Source organism: Anoplopoma fimbria, chromosome 17 (genome assembly GCF_027596085.1).
Source record: "Anoplopoma fimbria isolate UVic2021 breed Golden Eagle Sablefish chromosome 17, Afim_UVic_2022, whole genome shotgun sequence".
NCBI lineage: Eukaryota > Metazoa > Chordata > Actinopteri > Perciformes > Anoplopomatidae > Anoplopoma > Anoplopoma fimbria.
Window position 1 is genome coordinate 6,840,822 of NC_072465.1, and position 19,487 is coordinate 6,860,308.

General features: G+C 41.7%; 1 protein-coding gene across 2 annotated transcripts; it reads left to right on the forward strand.

The window, feature by feature from the left end:
* Window positions 1-305: 305 nt before the first annotated feature.
* On the forward strand, window positions 306-18,989 carry mst1rb (macrophage stimulating 1 receptor b). Of its 2 annotated transcripts, none has more exons than XM_054617391.1 (21): window positions 306-512; window positions 3,808-5,115; window positions 9,032-9,208; window positions 9,296-9,418; window positions 9,955-10,125; window positions 10,228-10,388; window positions 11,091-11,226; window positions 11,361-11,497; window positions 11,660-11,839; window positions 11,981-12,080; window positions 12,242-12,460; window positions 12,562-12,708; window positions 13,051-13,204; window positions 13,388-13,477; window positions 13,602-13,814; window positions 13,910-13,990; window positions 14,130-14,311; window positions 14,455-14,564; window positions 14,727-14,892; window positions 15,725-15,861; window positions 17,154-18,989. In XM_054617391.1, exons 2-21 carry the CDS (start codon window positions 3,910-3,912, stop codon window positions 17,389-17,391), a joined length of 4,128 nt encoding a protein of 1,375 aa, XP_054473366.1. In that variant the 5' UTR covers window positions 306-512; window positions 3,808-3,909; the 3' UTR covers window positions 17,392-18,989. The 2 variants fall into 2 exon arrangements, with proteins under 2 accessions (XP_054473366.1, XP_054473367.1); XM_054617392.1 differs by having other exon boundaries at window positions 13,605-13,814.
* The last annotated feature ends 498 nt before the right edge of the window (window positions 18,990-19,487 follow it).

The following is a 19,487-nucleotide window of genomic DNA, read 5'->3' on the forward strand; positions in this document are numbered from 1 at the left end:
AATAATATTACAGGAGAACAAAATAAGACCAGTAGACATGCTGGTCTGTTGCCTAAACAAGGGAACTGTACATTTGGAGGTTAATGAAACCAGTAAAAGTATTTTTTTTATCTGGTGTTGTCAAACTGGGGATACATCTACAGTAGGTAATCCTGAATATTAATCGACAGCACATGTACGTCACTGTTCAATGAGAGTTAATTGGGTTTGCTGCTGCTGACTGTCAGAGGAGGGGGAGGAGCGAACCGGAGCTCCTCTGAGGCGACGAGGAGCGAACCGGAGCTCCTCTGAGGCGAAGAGGCGAAGAGGAGCGACTCGAACTGCATGTTGAAGTTAAATCCGAAACCAAGCCAGTTTACATGTCCCAGAGCTGTGCGAGGACGGACCGGCTCTAAAATCTAATGGTGTGCTCTTCAATATACCTGAGCGAAGAAAAATCATCTCTGCGCTGTATTCTAGAGTCAGACAAGGAGCAGAGCTGGCAGTAAGAGGACAGTAACTAACCTGCACAGGTAAGCTTTTCATAACATCCACAGCTGCCGTGAACCACATATACATTTTTCAGACAAACCAGCCACCTGTTTAAAATAGCATAGCACACAAAAAAAAATATATTATACCAGGAGATTAAAATGTCATACAACGTGTTAAAGTAATTCAAAGGTATAACTGTATGCTGCTTACATTTAAACCAATATTAGTGTTTTTAAAATAAAGAGTTTTAACTGTAATATAGGCTTAGGTGCTGAAACTGTGGCATGTTGTGTTTATATGATGGTGAGTGAAAAAGCTGTGCTGAGCTGAACACCGATAATATAGGGCTTTCATTTACTATTCCATGTCTGATTTGTAAAGTTATATTATGAAATATTACAATTGAACCTTGTAATTTGATTTATTCTCAGTTCAGTTTGTGTAAAAGACCAGAGATCCCCGCTATAACCATTCCTTAAGATCAAAGAGCAAGGTGTTTCCATGTTTAGTGCAGCCGTTGTAGTCAAATTCATGTGGAATGGATCCATGATTTCACTGAACTTAAGGCAGACACTGTTGGGATAAGAAACAGGAGCATGAACATGGAGATAATACAAAAAAAGAGTATAAACAAGAGCAGGCTTAAAATGGTGCAGCCTCTGTGCAATTTTCAGAATTGATTTGATATCAACTTGACCACTTGGATGAATCGTTTTTAAAGAATAAACTCAAGGAAACCCTTTTTATATTAATGTTTCAAAATACAGTAAACACGGAGATGAGTGTCGCTCCACACTGGTGGGTTTTGGTGGTTCTGAACTGGTTTGGGACCCATTTCCTGCCACTGAATCAATACAATTGTCCTTGGTGAACCATGTGTTTGTCACCATTGATTGTGATGCCTCCTCAAATCCCCGTGGATATCTGTGCAGTCGTCAATCAAAGAGAGATGCTCTCATCAACTGTCGCCATAGTCCCCGTGAGCAAGGCTATGTGCCGATAAATCTGTTGCGTATAGCAGCCAGTGCAATAACCGCATCCCTCTCTCTGTAGCCTCACAGGCCATTGCCATAAATAAGTGATGGTAAAGACACTTTGTATATTTAATCGGTTAATTCATATTGAAGCTAAGGTACAAATGCTCAAGACAGAAAATACTAGATAAAGTAGATTTAACACATTGACTATATATCTGAATCTTGCATCTTTAATTCACCTGTGAGGGAATACACTGATGCAGCCTTCAGCAAAACCCAACCAACCGACTGGCTTGTAAATAGCACCATAGAACAATGAATGGAAACTCAATTTCAACCATTTGCTTTATTAACCATGAACATAAAGAAAGTCAATCAGTGCCATTACTATGTATACCCATGTCCTCTAACCTTAACCTCGGTTTCACATGGAGCTGCAAATGTTAAAATGTAACACCACTTTAGTGGGATTCCATGAATTATTGACTAGAAACTTTTCCGTACAACTCCTTATATCAAGAATAAGTGACGTTTCTTGATAAAGTTTTGGTGAAAATTGAGTTTTCTGTGCTGCTAAATAAAAGAATCAGAGTTTATTAAAATTCTCTGGCACGAGCAGATGAGCCGTTTCTTTTTCCCCTGGTGCTTAAAAAGGCGCATGTCGTCCTTATGACCATCAGCCCGTGCACATCTTTCCCCCTGAGAGGCACGTAGCGGCTGTGACAGGAATGCAAAGTGGAGAGGCCGCCGTTCTTTAATACAGCCTTACCGTCATGTGTGGAGTTAATGATCCACACCCAGCAACGTCTGTCCGGAATGAAGACACGGCTCAGAGTTTGAAACGCCGCTCCACTCGGTTGCTTGTTGTTTGGAGACTGATTAAGATGATACATTTTTTGTTGATAGATTTGTTGCGTGTACTTCATTTATTACTACCGGCTCTCCTAAATAAAAGACCATGACTCACAATGGGGGGGGAGGAATAACAGATAGGATGTTGGATTAACCAGAATAAACATGTCCAGACAAATGTAAATTACTTGTGCCGGAAGTCACAATGACATAAATAGTTGTATCCACTGTCTACTATACTGATCACCAACGACACAGCTCTCTGTTTTATTATGCAAACAGTGAGTCAGAGGAAGCTTTTATCTTTATGACCACAATTGCTTTTCTCCTCATCTGGCTCAACCAAGATGATGATATTTATCACCTCAGATATGATGGATTCAGTGCATAACATAATTACGCAGCTTTTCAGTTAAAATAACAGTTACCATTTTCATCAAACAATATTTTTTTCTGTGAAGGGCCACTGCTGATAATTTTTATAGTTTTGCAAGAGGCTTAGTGTTACTGAAGACAACCGTAGATCAGTTCTGAATGCAACAGGTTTCAGTCTTTAAAACACCAAAACTCCTTTCCTTGGAAGACCACAATATGAATTTAAAAGCCATGAAAAAAGCTAGCAAGTTAACCTTTAGTGTCAAAATGTTCTCAGGGTCAAGAGTGAATTTGTACGCTGTGGTTTCAGCCATGTTTTGAGCATTTCATGCACTGGTTGATTTTGGGATTTTGGGTTCGATATCTTCCATAACATGTCTTCTTTCAGACTAGTGGAAAGAAATCATCCAAAATACACATTAAGGTCTTTATTTTTACTACATTTTGTCTAATTATGTCTGTAGATGTCTCCTGAATTTACCAAAAGCTACCTTTATGTGATGCCTGGTTTGCATATTTAAATGTACATTTTCAGAAAAAATCGGATTTAAAAGAAATGCTTGTCCTAATGTAAGTAATCAACTTGGAAAGTTTCATGGTGATGTCTACTAGTACATTTTTTTACTGTATTATCCTGTAGTGTCTTGCAAAATGTATGATATTTTACAAAACATATCTTTAGAGGCAGTTGAGTTTTTCCTCATTCTCTGAGTCATAAATCTTAACCTCAGTAGCACTTTAATATACCAATTTTCCTGTTCATTCCTATCTATATTCTGAAGGTTTTAAGAAAGGGTTTGTTCATATATCATTTATAATCTGATTAGAACTTTTTTTTTTTTTTTTTTTTACAACACTATCTTTTGATTAATGGAGTAATAAAAATAAATAAGAATTTTGAACCTGGCTTGATCCAAAGTTCAGATTTCTGTTCTGGAGATGTAGGCAAACTAGCACAAAAGGATAAAGCTCCACTAGCATCAGAAAGCTGTACTCCATAAATGTATTCCCTTAATTTAATTAAATGTAGACATTTCATGGTAATATTTATTAGTTCAAAAGTTTACCCTATTCAACTGTAGTGTCTCCCCTTATTGATTTAATGACCTATTGTACTTTCTTCCTCCAGGTATCAGCGGCTGGTGTTAAGGATGCTTTTGACCCGACATCAGACCTGGAGGTAACCCCACATTGTCTGTGCTGTTGCCTCCCCATCCACCCCGGAGTGGAGATGGTCCACTCGCCCACACAGTGGGGGACATGTCTCTGTGTCCAGACTCTGCTGGCCGTTGCCTTGGCCAGCTGTCCCTCTCTTACGCCCAGCCCTGTCAACTTCTCTGTGGTTTACACCATGCCCTTCTTCCAGGCCCGGGGCGACATCCAGAACATAGTCAACAACTCGCACTACCAGGAGGTGTATGTCGCCTCTCAGAATGTGATCGAAGCCGTCAACAGAAGCTTGGAGAAGGTGTGGGAGCTCCGCACTGGGCCGGTGGGAAGCCCCGAGTGTAACATATGTGATCTGTGCGACGTTGACAAGGATCCCAACTTCCTGGAGGACACAAACAATCAGGTCTTGCTGTTGGATACTCTCTTTATGTATTTATACTCTTGTGGAAGTTCTCAGTATGGTGTATGCTATTTCCACCAACTAAACTCAAACGGAGAGCCCCCTTCCCTTTCTAAGTGTTTGTTCAGAAAGGATTCCAACTCCGCTGCCTACTGTCCTGACTGTTTGGCTAGCCCTCTTGGTACCAAAGTCACAATGGTGGAAGAGGGTCAGACCGTCTACTTCTTTGTTGCCACCACTGTCAACGACAGTGTGACCCAGCGTTACGCAAGGAAGTCTATATCAGTGCGTCGACCGCTGGCCACAGAAGACGGCTTCTATAACGACGTGCGTGGCCTGACCGTCCTTCCAGGCTTGCGGAGGACGTATCATATTGAATATGTCTACAGCTTTTTCACTCAGGAGTTCGTCTACTTCCTCTCAGTTCAGAGAGAGAGCCCCGATCAGGACTCTTCACCGTTTCAGACTCGCTTAGGCCGTCTCCCACGGAATGAATGGGAGATGAGGAGGTACCGCGAGGTGATCCTGGAGTGTCGGTTTGAACCTAAGCGCCGGAGGAGGAACGTAGCCAGCGAGCCCTATAAGGACGTGGTGTACAATGTGGTCCAGGCAGCCCACTTTGGCAAGGCAGGCAGGGAGCTGGCGGAGGAGTTGGGGGCCGAGGAGGAGGACGACATCCTCTACGGTGTTTTTGCTGTCACCGATGACAACGGGGTGACAGAGCACGACTCGGCCCTGTGCGCCTTCCCGATTGACAACGTGAACAAAGCCATCGTGGACGGGGTGGAGGACTGCTGCAAGTCTGGACCTGAGCAGCTCTCCAGAGGGCTCTGCCACTTCCAGCCATGTGAGAGCTGTCCACATGAGGTGAGGCCGTCAGTCCACTAACACACTGAATTTATCCTTAACCCGGAGGAGATGATTTATGGGTTTCCAGCAACGCTTTTTCTATGGAATTTCCCAGATATCATCTGAGGTATCTCCCAGTGCACCCAATTATATGGATAACTGTTGCTTTCTCAAGGTGCAGGTTTCCTGATGAGACCTGTTAGAAAATCTCACCACGCGGGTGTGGAGCTACAAATTATGTCTTCTCTCTTGACATGTGCGTACATATTGAAGAGATAGTGAGGTAACTGAGCACTTGTTGTGACTGGATGAAATCATTGGAAACAATAGTTAGCTTGTGTTGAACTTGAGGATAGCTGCTAGTGTTAGTGGATTAGCAAGTAGGCGTTGATTTTTCCAGATACAATTTTTTATTCAGATCATTAGGTTTATCACTTTGTGTCCTCTGTGGACAATTAATGAGAAAAAAATTCCCAGTTCACAAAACACTGGCCTTCCTTCATTTCCTGGAGAGTGAAAAACACACAATCTTTCATAACCTCTCACATGGTGTCTGTAGCCAATCAGGGAGGATATCTCGCATTAGAGCCACAGGTGGCATTATTGGCTAAAAGTTACTCAATTGTAGTTTGACATAAAAAGTGAGCCAAATGTATTCTTTCAAAGGCATAATTACATATATATTGTTAGTGAAGTTGATAAACAAGTAAACATTCCTTTCTTAACAGACTGACATTACAGCAGTAAAAAACAAAGACTTGTATTGTTTGGCTATACTGGTCAGTATACAACCAGGCTGTCAAGATATTTGTCAGGAAGCCAAATAGCCATCACCTTTGTTACTTCCTCATGATTGCATGAGCTGGGACAATCTTATCAAATTAAAGACGCTTGTCTGAAAGATTCTGAAGGGGCTTGTCTCCTCCCCTCTCAGTCTGCCAACACTTGTTTAAAATCATGGTAAAAGACAATCAAGTGTGTGACATGTTGTATTTAATGTGTATTTTGACATTACACCTGCAAGGATCTTGCAGTTAAAAAATTGCCAAGATGACTAAACTTGCACATTAAAATAAATGTCTGCACTTTCCTTCTATAATTGATCTGTATAAACGAATAATAGGGGAAGTGCACTCCTTATTCTTAAAGGGTCAGGCAAGTCAGAATATAAAGTCCTTGAAAACCTGTGTGAGCAGAAAGATTAAAAACAAGTGAGGCAGTTCACGGCTCATAGAAATGTCAATCAAATGAACCCGAGGAATGTGGACGTTCCTCTCAGTGTGCATTCTTACACTGATGGAAATAATACAGTGGGAGTGGAGAAATTAGCTTCCATGGCAGCTTGTTTGCACATGAACATTGACAGATGTTTTCTAAATGGTTAAATTAAATCAGTAGTGTTCTAATAGAAGTTCCTCAGATTTATTTGTTTTGGTCAAAAATGTTACTCAACCTTCTTCATGTGTTTTCCTATGATTACTTTGGAAAAATATTATGAAATGATGTAAACCCCGAAGAAAAGCAACACTTTCCTCACACTAGTGGCAGGAACAATGACTAACAAACAGGACTAAGGAAATTACACAAACTGTAAAATGTTTTTTTTTATCATAACACAGAGCTCCCTCAAGCTGCATGTGCTCATTGTGTGACTCACTGTTTTGGTTAAAGTTAAATCTGTCTGCAGGTTATTGTGCAAGCTTAAAGTGAAACCATTGTCATCAGAAATAGTGCTAATTAAATATGCCTTTGAGAGATAATTCATACCTTACAACTAATGCAAACATCTTTTAACGTTTCCTCTTCAAGAAATTATTTTAAATGATATATAAAAAACATTTACTGCTTTATCAGCCAGAGGTGAATCTTTCAATCTTTTATTTATTTCCCTTTTAATTGGACTAATCCTCTTCATCATGTGTCAGATCATCCATATTTCATGCCAATGAAAAGGAAACTTTTTGGGATTCCTTTAGGTATCATCAAGGCCCTTTGCATCCCAGCCAGCATAGGAATGTATTCAGAACCACTTGCATCAGCATTCAGTGAGAACTCACAGTTAAATCCAAGAAATCATGGATACAAATTGCTTTTTGGATGGAAAAATAAGGATGGAAGAAGTCTGTTGGAATGAAATATTGGACAGGGGCCAGGTGGGAGTGAGGTTTGAGGGCTGCATCAGTTGAGTGAATTTCTCAGGCCAGACAGGAAGAGTGTATTTTTATAAAAACTATTTAAAAAAGATTCGATCTTATGTCAGTCATAACTGTGATGGTGTGAGGGTAGTCAGTAGCCTGATAAGGCCATAGTGAGCATTTTGATTTATATTTTTAAAAGTCTCAGATTATCACTGCATTGGTTTCTTGTGTTGGTACTTTTGGGAAAACTGTTTTTTTTATTTCCAGAATATCATTTTTTATGTTAAGTTATTCTGTGTTGGCGGATGGGGAGGGACTTCCTATTCCCAATTTAACAGCCAGTTTGAGAATTAAGTTGAATTCCCAGAACTGAGTTCATCATCAGATCATTTCATAGTTTGCATGTTGAGTCATTGAACCTGTGGTAAGAAATGTTGGGACTCAGATGCAACATTGTTAGATGACGTCAGTTCTTCAAGGCTGAGAAATGCTGAAAAATGAACAGCAGTTTTGATTTCATGGAACTAGTGAACTCCGAAGGCCTCTTCTGTTTTGTTGCTTTTGGCTGCTGGTCTGAATGCTGAGTGACCTGCCAGCGGGATTGTCCAACAATCTGAAATCCTGGTTCTTCCATTTCTCTGTAAACAAAACACATGTAGTGCCAACAACTTCATCTGTGCCTCACAAATACTATGCTTTTCATGTTTTTTTAGTCTGCCATCGAATCATTTAGACTTTGGAGGATCATCAAATTGAATAATACTGAATAATACATTTGTCATTCTGTTGATCATATGCCACTTTCAGCTTCTGTGCTCTCACTGAAATATGAAAATGGATTTTAGTTTGGTTATAACATGCCAATATATCCTATTTCCCGTGTTCTTGTTCACACTTTTTCTCTATGTCATTGTCATGTGTCCTTAAGCTTCCCAAATAATTACTTTTTTATATTCAGGTCAGTAGGATTTTAGGTTTAGGGTACAGTAAACTGAATTATAACCAAGGTGTAATGCTCCTCTGGGGTTAGTAGGTCAATGATTTCAGCCAAAACAAAAGCTGTTTTTTCCAAGTCTCAAATCATGAGACAAGAGCATGGAGGTTGCATGTCTCCAAAATTGAAAAATGCTTCTATCCCAATTACCTGTTTCCCCTTTTATTTGACAAGAACACAATTAGAAAGTGTAATATTTTTTGCAGTAACATCATGCCCTGAAGATATTAACAAGTGTTTATTCGTCAACTCCCTCTAACCAAACAGTGATCCGCCCTGCTGCGTGTCTATAGCTACAAGGCAATCCTGCTGTCTAATAATCATTCATCACGGCCTCTTAAATTAGGAAATGATGCTATTATAACGACAGATTCACCTTGTGCTTCTGGTGTGCCGGGGACTCGTGATTTCCCTGGTGACTAGTGCAGCTCGTAGCTCGTCCTCCTCGCAAGGAAACAGCTCACTACATCTGTATGCTTTGAAAAGAAAATATATTATCGTCTGAGAATGTGGAACCCTTCGAAGCGCACATTGAGCTGTTAAGCTAATTCAAGCAGAAAATAATAATAAATACAACTCAAGCTCCAATTACTGTCTCTTTCCTACAGGTTCATCTCAATGACATCTGAGCATGCAGTTGAAAGACTGTTTTTTGTTTGTTTGTTTTCTGTACCTTAACACCTTTGCCGCCTGTTGTTGATGTCAGTCCAGTTCAAACATGTCTACTAATGCTGAGTTTATTTTCTGCCTCACTTTCTTCCTCTTTGTCTCATTTCTCTGCTGCCTGTGGCCTTGGTACTAGAGCATGGAGAACAATGCCACATGCAGAGACCATCCCACTATGATGTCAAAGCCCTACTACAGAGTGGACCTCTTCAACAGGCAGATGACCGACGTCCTGCTCACATCTCTGCTGGTCACAACCATAGAGAACAAGACCGTAGCCCATATTGGCACCTCGACTGGACGCCTGCTGCAGGTACACAACCATTTTTGGTATTAGTCCTCACTTGACCATTGTATACAGTCCACTATTAATAATTATATGTTGTGTCTGTGTTGACAGCTGGTTTTGACAAGATCCAGCCCTATTATCTTTGCCAATTACTCTTTGGTAGAGAACCAGAGGGTCTCATCCATTGCCGCTGTTTACTCATCAGAGTATCTTCTCTTTGTGGTTGGAGACAAGGTACAAGAGCACTCCCATGAAATGAGAGCAAAACTCTTTTCTTTATATCAATGTTAACCTGTACAATACCTCTGTGGATATTAGTGTCATCTGATGAGGAGGCTCTTGGGGTCAGCTTTATTCCCACAGACCAAACACCCATCTCAGGTTACATTACAATTACAAATGAGTTGGGATTGTGACTGATTGTCTGTCTTTGACCCTATTTTGTTTTACTGCCCTCTGCCCAGTGCATGCGGGGATAGGTTGCGACCCCTGTGACCCTGAGAATGAGCAAGGGGCTAAAGCAAATCGATAAACTTGATGTGACTTTGCAGTTTGCAGCGGGGTCGATATCAGTAATTACATGGGTCTTAGGACTTTTACCTTGGTTTATTTGGATTAGAGCAGTGTGTTTGACTTCCTATTAGCACCAAGAGCTTTCTGCTCAACGAGGCCAAGTATCACTTTACGTGTAACAGTAATAGCCACATTAATAATAAAGTATTACAAGGCCATAAGATTGAATATGTGACCTTTGAGTCTCTTTGTTTCAGATGATCCAGGTGCCCCAGAGAGGGCCGGGCTGCCAACACTTCCTGACTTGTGCCGTGTGCCTCACAGCCCCTAAGTTCATGGGCTGTGGCTGGTGCTCCGGAGTGTGCTCATGGGAGAGCGAGTGTCACAACCGCTGGAGGAACGAGTCCTGCCCGCCGGGGATCACTGGGGTGAGGTTTGTTCTGTAATCCGGGATACACACATCTCTTGGTGCAACTAATGAAAACATTTCATTTCAAGGTTGCACTGTGTATTCTGCTTTATTGACGCAGTTCTTTCCACGGACTGCACCTCCTGACGGTCAGACAGAGCTAACGGTGTGCGGATGGGAGTTCCAGTCTCCCTTAAGACCTGCCATCAGCTCCAGAACCCACCAGGTCCGACTAGGACAGACTGCGTGCACTGTGCTTCCGGTCAAAAGCAACAACACACAGTGAGTATCGGTGCAGGCCCTGTTCTGGTTCCAAGTCCAATGTGTTATAGAAATGTGATGTAAAATGTACCCTAAGGATTTTATTAAAAAGAGAAGGCTCATTTTTTCCCCCCAGAAACCTTCTGAGAAATTGAGAAAAACACTTATAGACCATTACTTTTCAGCACTGTGATCGCGTCTATTGAGGTTACTGTTTGTGGAGAAAAATGAGTCTAGACTCGACTTGATATGAATCCTATGATGCCTACTGCTGGTACTGATGTGTTGAAATATCTCCTTGTGACACAAGGTTGCATAACCAATATGTGTAGTTACCACTACGAGTCTACAGCCATGCTAGCGGCTCTATGAAGCTGTACTAAGACACTACTTTAGCACTTAACACAAAGTACAGCTGATGCTAATGGGAATGTTGTAATCTTTGTTGAAATGCATTGAACTCACTTAGAAGTGTGGCTCAGAAGTATCATATAAAAGTGTTTTTGTTAAATAGATTCACAAACAAACTTATTCTATAAAGGCAGAAAGTGTGGGTTTAGTTAACGTGAAAGCTGTATCTTAGGAGCAAAGCTAACACATTTAACAACTTGAGTCTCCTGATGGAGTTTAAAGTCCTACATATTTAATTTACCTTAAAAATGTAGTTGTCACTGGTGCTGCATTTTCTTTCACTGACACGTGTTTTGTGGTGCTGCTCTTCAGCTTGGTGTGTAAGATTCGCTCTGGGGCCACTGAGCTGTCCAAACCAGTTAACATTACAGTGGAGGTGCATGAGGGCAAGGTGGAGGGACGCTACTCTATTGACGGAAAGGCAGAAATGCCAGGATTCACATTTGTGGTAATCTTTGCTGCTATCATCTACTGATATCCTCATTACAACATACAAGCTTTAAATCATTTTACACGCTATTTAATCTATGGAACCACTTACTCTTTTGTTAACCAAAATACTATAATTAACTGTCCCTCCAGATTCCCAACATCACAGATATCCAGCCCAACTATGGGCCTCTTGTTGGGGGCACACTCATCACAGTGACTGGCCCGCACTTGGACGCTGGGAGGACCAGGAGAGTCACTCTCAACGACATGCCCTGTCCTATAAAGAGGTCTGGAAACACACCTTTCACAATCTGTTTTCATCACACCACCCTCAAATTGTGTGTGGAATAATTATGGTGTGGGAAACCACAGGCTAACCCCTAGACAGGACTTGGCATCCAAAGACTGACTCAGAACTTACCTATATGCATACCTATGTCTCCCTACAGAGTCACAGAGCCCAAAGGCAATGTGTCCTCCATCATCTGTCTGTCCCAGCCCATCTCAGAGGTGAGGGACGTCCCCCTGAGTGTTTTCATCGACAAGTCTCCTGTCCTCACCACAAAGGTGTTTTACTACAAGGAAAACCCGGTGATCACAGCCGTCCTGCCTGACTGTAGCTTTGACAGGTTAGTCAGTGAGACCTCCACCTTTCCTCATCTTTCTTTCTTATCTTTATCATATCACAAGTTCAGTTGTAACAGAAATCAATCTCATCTTCCATGACATTATGAAAATGTAATCATGTCTCACGTTTGTCTGAATTGCAGGGGGTCAAGGATTGTCATCGGGGGGGAGAACCTGGATTCTGTTTATCGCACCATCATCCGCTTTAAACCCAATGAGAGCCACTTGAAACCTGTGACAAGGGTACAATGCTCATCATAATGTACAGTAGATTCATTCAAAAGCATAATTCTGTTAGTCAGTCTACAGTATGCGAATTTCACAATTTCCCTTCAAGGTAATTTTCATGACATTTTTACTATGCAGGCCTTCCATTGAAATGTGATCACACTGTCTTATTTCAGGAGTGCATCAGTAAGTCCTTGCCCACGAGGATGGAGTGTATCTCTCCTGCGTTCCCCCGGGATGAGACCGAGGAAGGAGAGCTTTCCTTTGACATGGACGGAGCGTTGGGACTTTGGAACAAAGAGTTCTCCTACCACCCTTACGGCAAGCCCATTCCTTTTGAAACAGAGGGACACGTGCTGAATCTGTACCCTGGATTTGACGAAGTGTCACTACATGTAAGAAATTGCTATGATAAATGTGGATTTGTCATATTCATTATAGATTCTTAAAAAACTCATATTCGTCTCATATCTTGATCTGCCCTCCCTGTACGCAGCATCAAAAGCTGAATCTGGTGAGCTCCTGTATGACCATCATCATGACGGTGGCAGGAGTTGATTGTGATGCTAAAGTCCTGGATAATGAGATCACCTGCAGGATCCCCAAGAACATGTCCATCCCCAGTGAGGGACTGCCAGTGAAGGTAAATCAGGCTAGAGGTTTAGATGATGATTAACTCACTGACCTGCCTGGATCCAGCATGGATCCAATACAGATCCCCAGGCCGCGCATATGACTGTCCAGTGATCACAAACCAGTCTTATACATTGTGCAAGATCATTGTCAAGCAGCCATCAGATGGGATCTAATGCAAAAAAAGCTCCATATGTTTGAAGTAAAGATAATTAAGACATTTTGCGAAAGAAAATGCATTTTTTCTACATGCAGAGTGTTTATGTTACTGAAGAACTCAATGCCAGTAAAACTCTGTAAACCATGCTTTATAAAATAGTAACCACTGTGTATGATGAATTCTGTTCTTTAGATCTCCATCAACGGTCAGGTGCACAACGTCGGTACGGTGGTGAGGGTCAGCAACCACTACATGGTGGGCATTGTTCTGGGGATCCTGGCGGCTCTGGTGGCCGGTGCAGTGCTGGCCTTCGTCGTCATGAAACACTTGAGGAAGCAGAAGAAAGGTGGGCTTCTCTCTGTTAGGTGGACCTTGGTCATACATGTTTGCGCAACTGGAACCAGCTTTGGGTGGGAATTTAGGATAAATTACACAAGTCTTTCAACTAGAACATTCCTGGTGTTCCTGGTGCATGGGATGTACATGTCCTGGGGTTGATGATTAAAAAGTATTGTGAAATGTTTTTCAGCCTCCATGGTAGAGAGTCGCTTGGCTCACAATGCTAGCCGCTCCGGGACAAATAACGTGGAGCTGTCGCCTGTTGGAGACTACAGGAGAGGTGACAATCCAGCTGAGCCCTTATCTTACTGCACTGTAATACTGAATAGCTAGTTTGCTTCTGTAACACATATTATCATAACTCTCAATAATAAATTATCCCCTTCTCTCTGGACTTTTACCAGTAGTGTCCTTGAGTCCTCCCACCCCTCTGGTTGGGCCAGTGTTCCCCAGCCTGAGCTACGCCCCAGGCAGCATTGATTCTACCCTCACTCCCCTCATGCCTCCAGAGAAGATCTCCATCTCCAGTTTTAGGCCAGAGCTGCTAGAGGAGGTGAAGGATGTTCTCATTCCTGCTGAGATGCTCATTGTGCAGCACCACCGGATCATTGGGAAGGGTGAGGAGCCCCACTGCCTCTATTTGAAACAAGAATACCTGGTACCACTTGGAAAGAACAGTCTTGTCACGCTCTGTATTTTTTACCCCCTGTAGGTCATTTTGGCACTGTCTATCATGGCTACTTCACAGACCAAAACAACAGAGAAATCCACTGTGCTGTCAAGTCATTGAACAGTGAGGAACATCTATATATTTGCTTTACGATAGCACCAGAAAGTCTAACTTTTAAAAGCGATTTCTCATAAATGCTATTCCAGTGGCTTTCGTCCTTTAGTTTTGAGTTCATAATATTTGTCTGCTTGTGTGTCATCAGGAATAACAGATGTCGAGGAGGTGGAGCAGTTTCTGAAGGAGGGTATCATAATGAAGGGTTTCCACCACATTAATGTGCTGTCTCTGCTGGGCATCCTCCTGCCACAGGAGGGGCTCCCTCTAGTGGTGCTACCGTACATGAAACACGGGGACCTGCGGCACTTCATACGCTGCGAGAAGAGGGTGCGACACCTACATTAAACCAGTGCAAATTATTCATCTGATTTATGTACAGCCATCTGTTTTATGAACTATGCTAAAAAAAAAATCGATCTCCCACTGTTTAAAATCTGTTTTTTCGTCATGTGTTGGTGGGTTTTGTTCAGAACCCCACCGTCAAGGATCTGATTGGCTTCGGGCTGCAGGTTACCAAGGGGATGGAGTATTTGGCTCAGAAGAAGTTTGTGCACAGAGATCTCGCAGCACGCAATTGCATGTGAGTCACCGATATGCGCAGAGAAGTCATCAGTTTAATCACCGCCATAAGGCCTGAATTTCTCTTTGATTTAGTGTAGGGAGATGTTTCATGGAACAAATCAGGCTGAGCTTGTTACAACAGATTCCAACAAAACTCTGATTTTGCTTTTGCTCTTATTAGGCTGGACGAGTCGTATACAGTGAAGGTGGCAGACTTTGGCATGGCCAGAGATGTGTTTGATAAGGAGTACTATAGTGTTCAGGATCACAGGAAGGCCAAGCTGCCCGTCAAGTGGATGGCCATCGAGAGTCTGCAGACACAGAAATTCACTTCCAAGTCCGATGTGGTGAGCAAATGAAGATCAACCTTATTGTAGTAATGAAGATCTATTATTCTAGGGATGGAAATAAATGTTCAATGATTGTTGCATCTCTAATATGTAGATTATGGAAAAAAAAAATCAGGGGAGTGCAGTATTTATGTGTCCGGTTAACTAAATTTCGACAATTTTTGTGGTGTTCTCTTTTAATGTCAATTATCACCATGATAATATATGGCATTAATACACGTACTATCATCTGCTGTGCTCTACATCATTCCAAATGGGTGGCAATTTAAATGTTAGGGGTTAGACAATGATTAACAGGATAGGAAAGCAGAAAAACAACTGTCCAACTTTTTTCTAAACTTTGATTTTTCTTCCTTGTCAACTACTCGATAATTTTACTTTTTTATGCCTTTAAAGAAACTCAATTAGAAATGGCTAAAATGGTCACAAACAGTAGATATCTGTAATGATGTGGAATCTCATTTGGTTTAAAGGGTCACAAGCCAATACGTTTGGTAAACACTGCTCTAGCATTTTAATTGATTGCTTTTTGGTTGTGTGATGCACTAAATCTTCTGTATTGCTTTACAGCACAATACTATGAAACATTAGTGTTCCACGAATTTATTCCAATTCCACCTTCATAGCTTCAACTCAACATTGGCCAACCTCCTTGTCTGTGTTTAAGGCTGTACAGTTTTTCTTGCTAATCCCACAGAGGGGGACACATATTGCTACAATTAGCACCTTTAAAATTGTTGTGTTTTTATACTTTTCTCAACATGTATGCAAGTGTAATGTATGCAAGTGTACTGGTACTCCTGTGTTAACTTTGCCTCTCCTGATGCAGTGGTCCTTTGGCGTGCTGATGTGGGAGATGCTGACCAGAGGAGCGAGCCCCTATCCAGAGGTGGACCCTTATGACATAACACATTACTTACTGAAGGGCAGGAGGCTTCCCCAGCCTCAGTACTGCCCCGACCCTTTGTAAGTAGTGGGAGTAATAGCATTATGTTGCACACTTTGTTTAAATAGTCTAGGTTATACTTTTGCATGAATCCATTGTAAAACTTCACAGGATTGAGGTTTGCTTTAGTACGAATACTGAAATAATACTAACACAGATTCACAACTACAAGACGGAAGAACAAAGTCCAAGTAGTAATAACAAGATGTTCCAATGGTCACTCAGTAGAGTAAAACCCGTAAATTGTCCACTACTTGGTATTCCAACACAGTTAAACAATGCAGTTTGGGAGTTAATGTGTCTACAAAACACCTCTTCTTCCTTCACAAAACCACAAACACACACAACACACACACACACACACACACACACACACACACACACACACACACACACACACACACACACACACACACACACACACACACACACACACACACACACACACACACACACACACACACACACACACACACACACACAGGTCTGACTTTACAGCAATAAGCCAACTTTTGTTTGCAGTTTTAATGATACATCCCTTGGACTGTAGGCTGTTGCACAACAACTTAAAGATTGATGAAGAATAAATCAACTATTCTGTCCTCATGGATGGAAGCGCTTATGGAAAAGTCTCACCAAGGGACCCATGCAGAGCACCAACATAGGATATTAAAGGGATAGTTAGAAAGTTTGGGAAATGTCTTTATTTCCTTTATTGATGAAAGTTATATGAGAAGATTGATACCACTTTCATGTCTGTACACTATATATGAAGCTACAGCCAACAGATGGCTAGCTTAATTTAGCGTAAAGACTGTAAATGGGGGGAGCTAACGTGGCTCTGCCCAAAGCAGCTCACTAGTTAACATGTTACATGTTCAATTTAAGTGTAAAAACAACAATTTCATAATTTATGGTGAGTTGTCAGTGCCAGACTGTTTTTTTTTGCCACGACCAACTTTCTACTTCTTTAAAACGGTCTTTCACCCAGGTGAGTGCTGTTCTTGTAATGAGAATTCAAGGTTGATTTATTCGCCACCTAACTACCGTACTTAAGTAAGTCAGTAGTTATTTAAACCCAACCACAAATACATTTTACCAAATTGTGCATGAGGATATGTTGCGCTGCTGGAAGGACACCAAACATTTGTTTTTAAAGTGAGCATGTCTTGAATTTAAGAATTTTGTAAAGATGATAACTAACTATGTGAAAGTAATTATAGATTATTTTAATGCTAACTGATAATATAGTGGTCTGAGTTGTCCATCCCCCCTTGCTTGGACTCAGACTCTGTCCATGTGTTTTTTCCAGGTATAACATTATGCTCCAGTGCTGGGACCCTGATCCAGAGTTGAGGCCCAGCTTTGCTACGTTGGTGTTGGCTGTCTCCACCATCCTGTCCGGCCTGGAGGGAGAGCACTACATCAGTCTGAATGTCACCTACGTCAACCTGGACCAGCCACGGCCCTACCCTGCCCTTACAGAGTCTGCTGACGAACACAACTCCACAGATGTTGAAGACTCAGACTCAGACTCAGACTCTTCCTGATCCAATCCTCCTCCTCTCTCGACTTTAAGATGGTATTGGTGCTAACAACAAGAGCACAAAAAAAACTCGGCTAGGTCGTGACCGTGTGTTTTACCACAAAGCATCTGAAACAGAGGTGTCTTACTGTTCATTACTGGGCATTAAAAGGGCAGTAAGATGCTTTCAGCTGGCATATAGCACACTCCTCGGGCAGCCATATTGGAGGTCCTTCACTTTTGCAACAAAGGCAAAGTAAAGTTTGAGCTTCCAGATTCTGTCATCTTAAAAGTATTTCATAGACATTTAGCTTCTATATTATTTTTCACTGCTAACAGATATCACTGATGATACAACTAATCCGTTTAGTAGCACTAGCTTGTTAGCTAGAGAAAATTAAAAAAACATGTTACATGTCCGTTAGAAGATAATAAGCATTACACTGGATTGTTAAATCTGCTTTTAGAGTTTGTTCACATTCACTGAAGTAAAGGTTTTCAAACAGCAAAGTATTGTGCAAATAAAGGCATAGGCAAGGGCTGAATAGATAACCAAATCTTAGTCATGCTGAACTGACCTGTTCCCAGTCACCAGGAGGTTCTTTTTGTTTGCTTAGCTGGTATTTATGAAGACATAAAATTCAAAGTCAGTTCTTCCGTGTCCATGTCTAACAGTGTCGGCTACGGTGTCAAAAAAAGTTGTCACAAGAAGCAGAGCATCCATGTAATTCAGTGGCACATTAGCTTTCTTTTACTACATAGTGTACTGTTACAGCAGCAGAGCCTGTGTGTAAATATGTGTAGGTATGACATTCCCACATTTGCTTTTAATCCTTTTACAATGCAGTGATTGTTCTGTATATTTTGGATCACACTTCTGTAAGGCACAATGTTGACCACATTGTCCTGAAGGCAATCTGACATCAACCCGTTGCTTGCATTTCTGACACAATATCTTTGAGATAGTGTTATAAATTAAAAATATTTATTTGTTTATAGATTTGTTCTCATACTGTGGACTTCAAGTAAATATGAGAATTTGTGCAAACCTGCCATTTGCAGTTGATTTTTACACATATATAGTTTGCCTTAGAGTTGCTACGTCTTTTGATGCATTCTCCACTAGAGGTCAGCATTCTGTTAGAAGTCCTCTGCGTTGCCACTGATCAGCTCCTGAAGATGGTCCCAGCAACATGGATGCAGCTTTCTATATGTGTGCATCAGTTTTGCCGTAGCATAGCAACATGAATGACCCAGGTCTTTCCCCCTATATCTCAAAAAACCCTATGAATGCCACATAAGATCTTAAAAGCAGACCAGAAGAGCACAACAGATGAAGCAGGCGTGTTCTCCCCCCTTTTCTGCCCGCTTTCATTTGTTCTGACTTCAACCGTTTGGCAGAGGAGCAAATGACTGGGTTTCCAGTGAAATGAGTTGAAGAAACAGCCAGCGTAGACAAACAATCTGTCAATCTCACAAACAAACCTCTCACCAACATACAGTAACAACTCCCAACGCTGTAGACAGACGTCACACACAACGAGCACACTTCCCCCCACAACAAAACCGGAGTCAAATAAAACCAGAGGGAAATAAACATCATAAAGTTTTCTCTTTTTTCCTGCTGCCAAGAACAAAAGTTAATCCCCGCGTGGTGGGGCCTTTGATATAGAGAGTGAGCCCAGCTTACGTTGTCAAAACGTGTGTTTGTGTGTGTTTGTGTGTGTGTGTGAGGCCACATTTTGCAGTGCAGAGCCCACAGGATCCACAGAATCAAGGCAGCCATGATGACCCCCCCTTCTCTCTATCCTTTCCTCTTGTTCCCTGTTGTATTGTCTGGGCTATAAAAAGTGCAGAACCTGTGAAGAGTGCTGCTGTCAGCTGTGTGACCAGCTCAAGCTTTACAGCTTTTCTCCCGTGCTGGGTTCACCATTAGGTCCCATACTCTAGGCATTTTTAATGTGCCTCATACACATTCATTTTCTCCTTCCCATCTTCCATTGTGATTGTTTGTGTGGACTTCAAACCAATACAAAGGTATGACAGTTGATGCTGGTTCATCATGGTGCAGGCAGCGTGTGCCGTTTATGTCTGTATTCTGAATGTGTTCTATGGCAGCCT

Coding starts and splice junctions, on each gene's coding strand:
- mst1rb (XM_054617391.1), top strand. CDS start 3,910: ATGGTCCACTCGCCCACACAGTGGGGGACATGTCTCTGTGTCCAGACT. Junction 13,205..13,387: donor CTTGAGGAAGCAGAAGAAAG/GTGGGCTTCTCT, acceptor AATGTTTTTCAG/CCTCCATGGTAGAGAGTCGC. Junction 14,565..14,726: donor CTCGCAGCACGCAATTGCAT/GTGAGTCACCGA, acceptor TGCTCTTATTAG/GCTGGACGAGTCGTATACAG.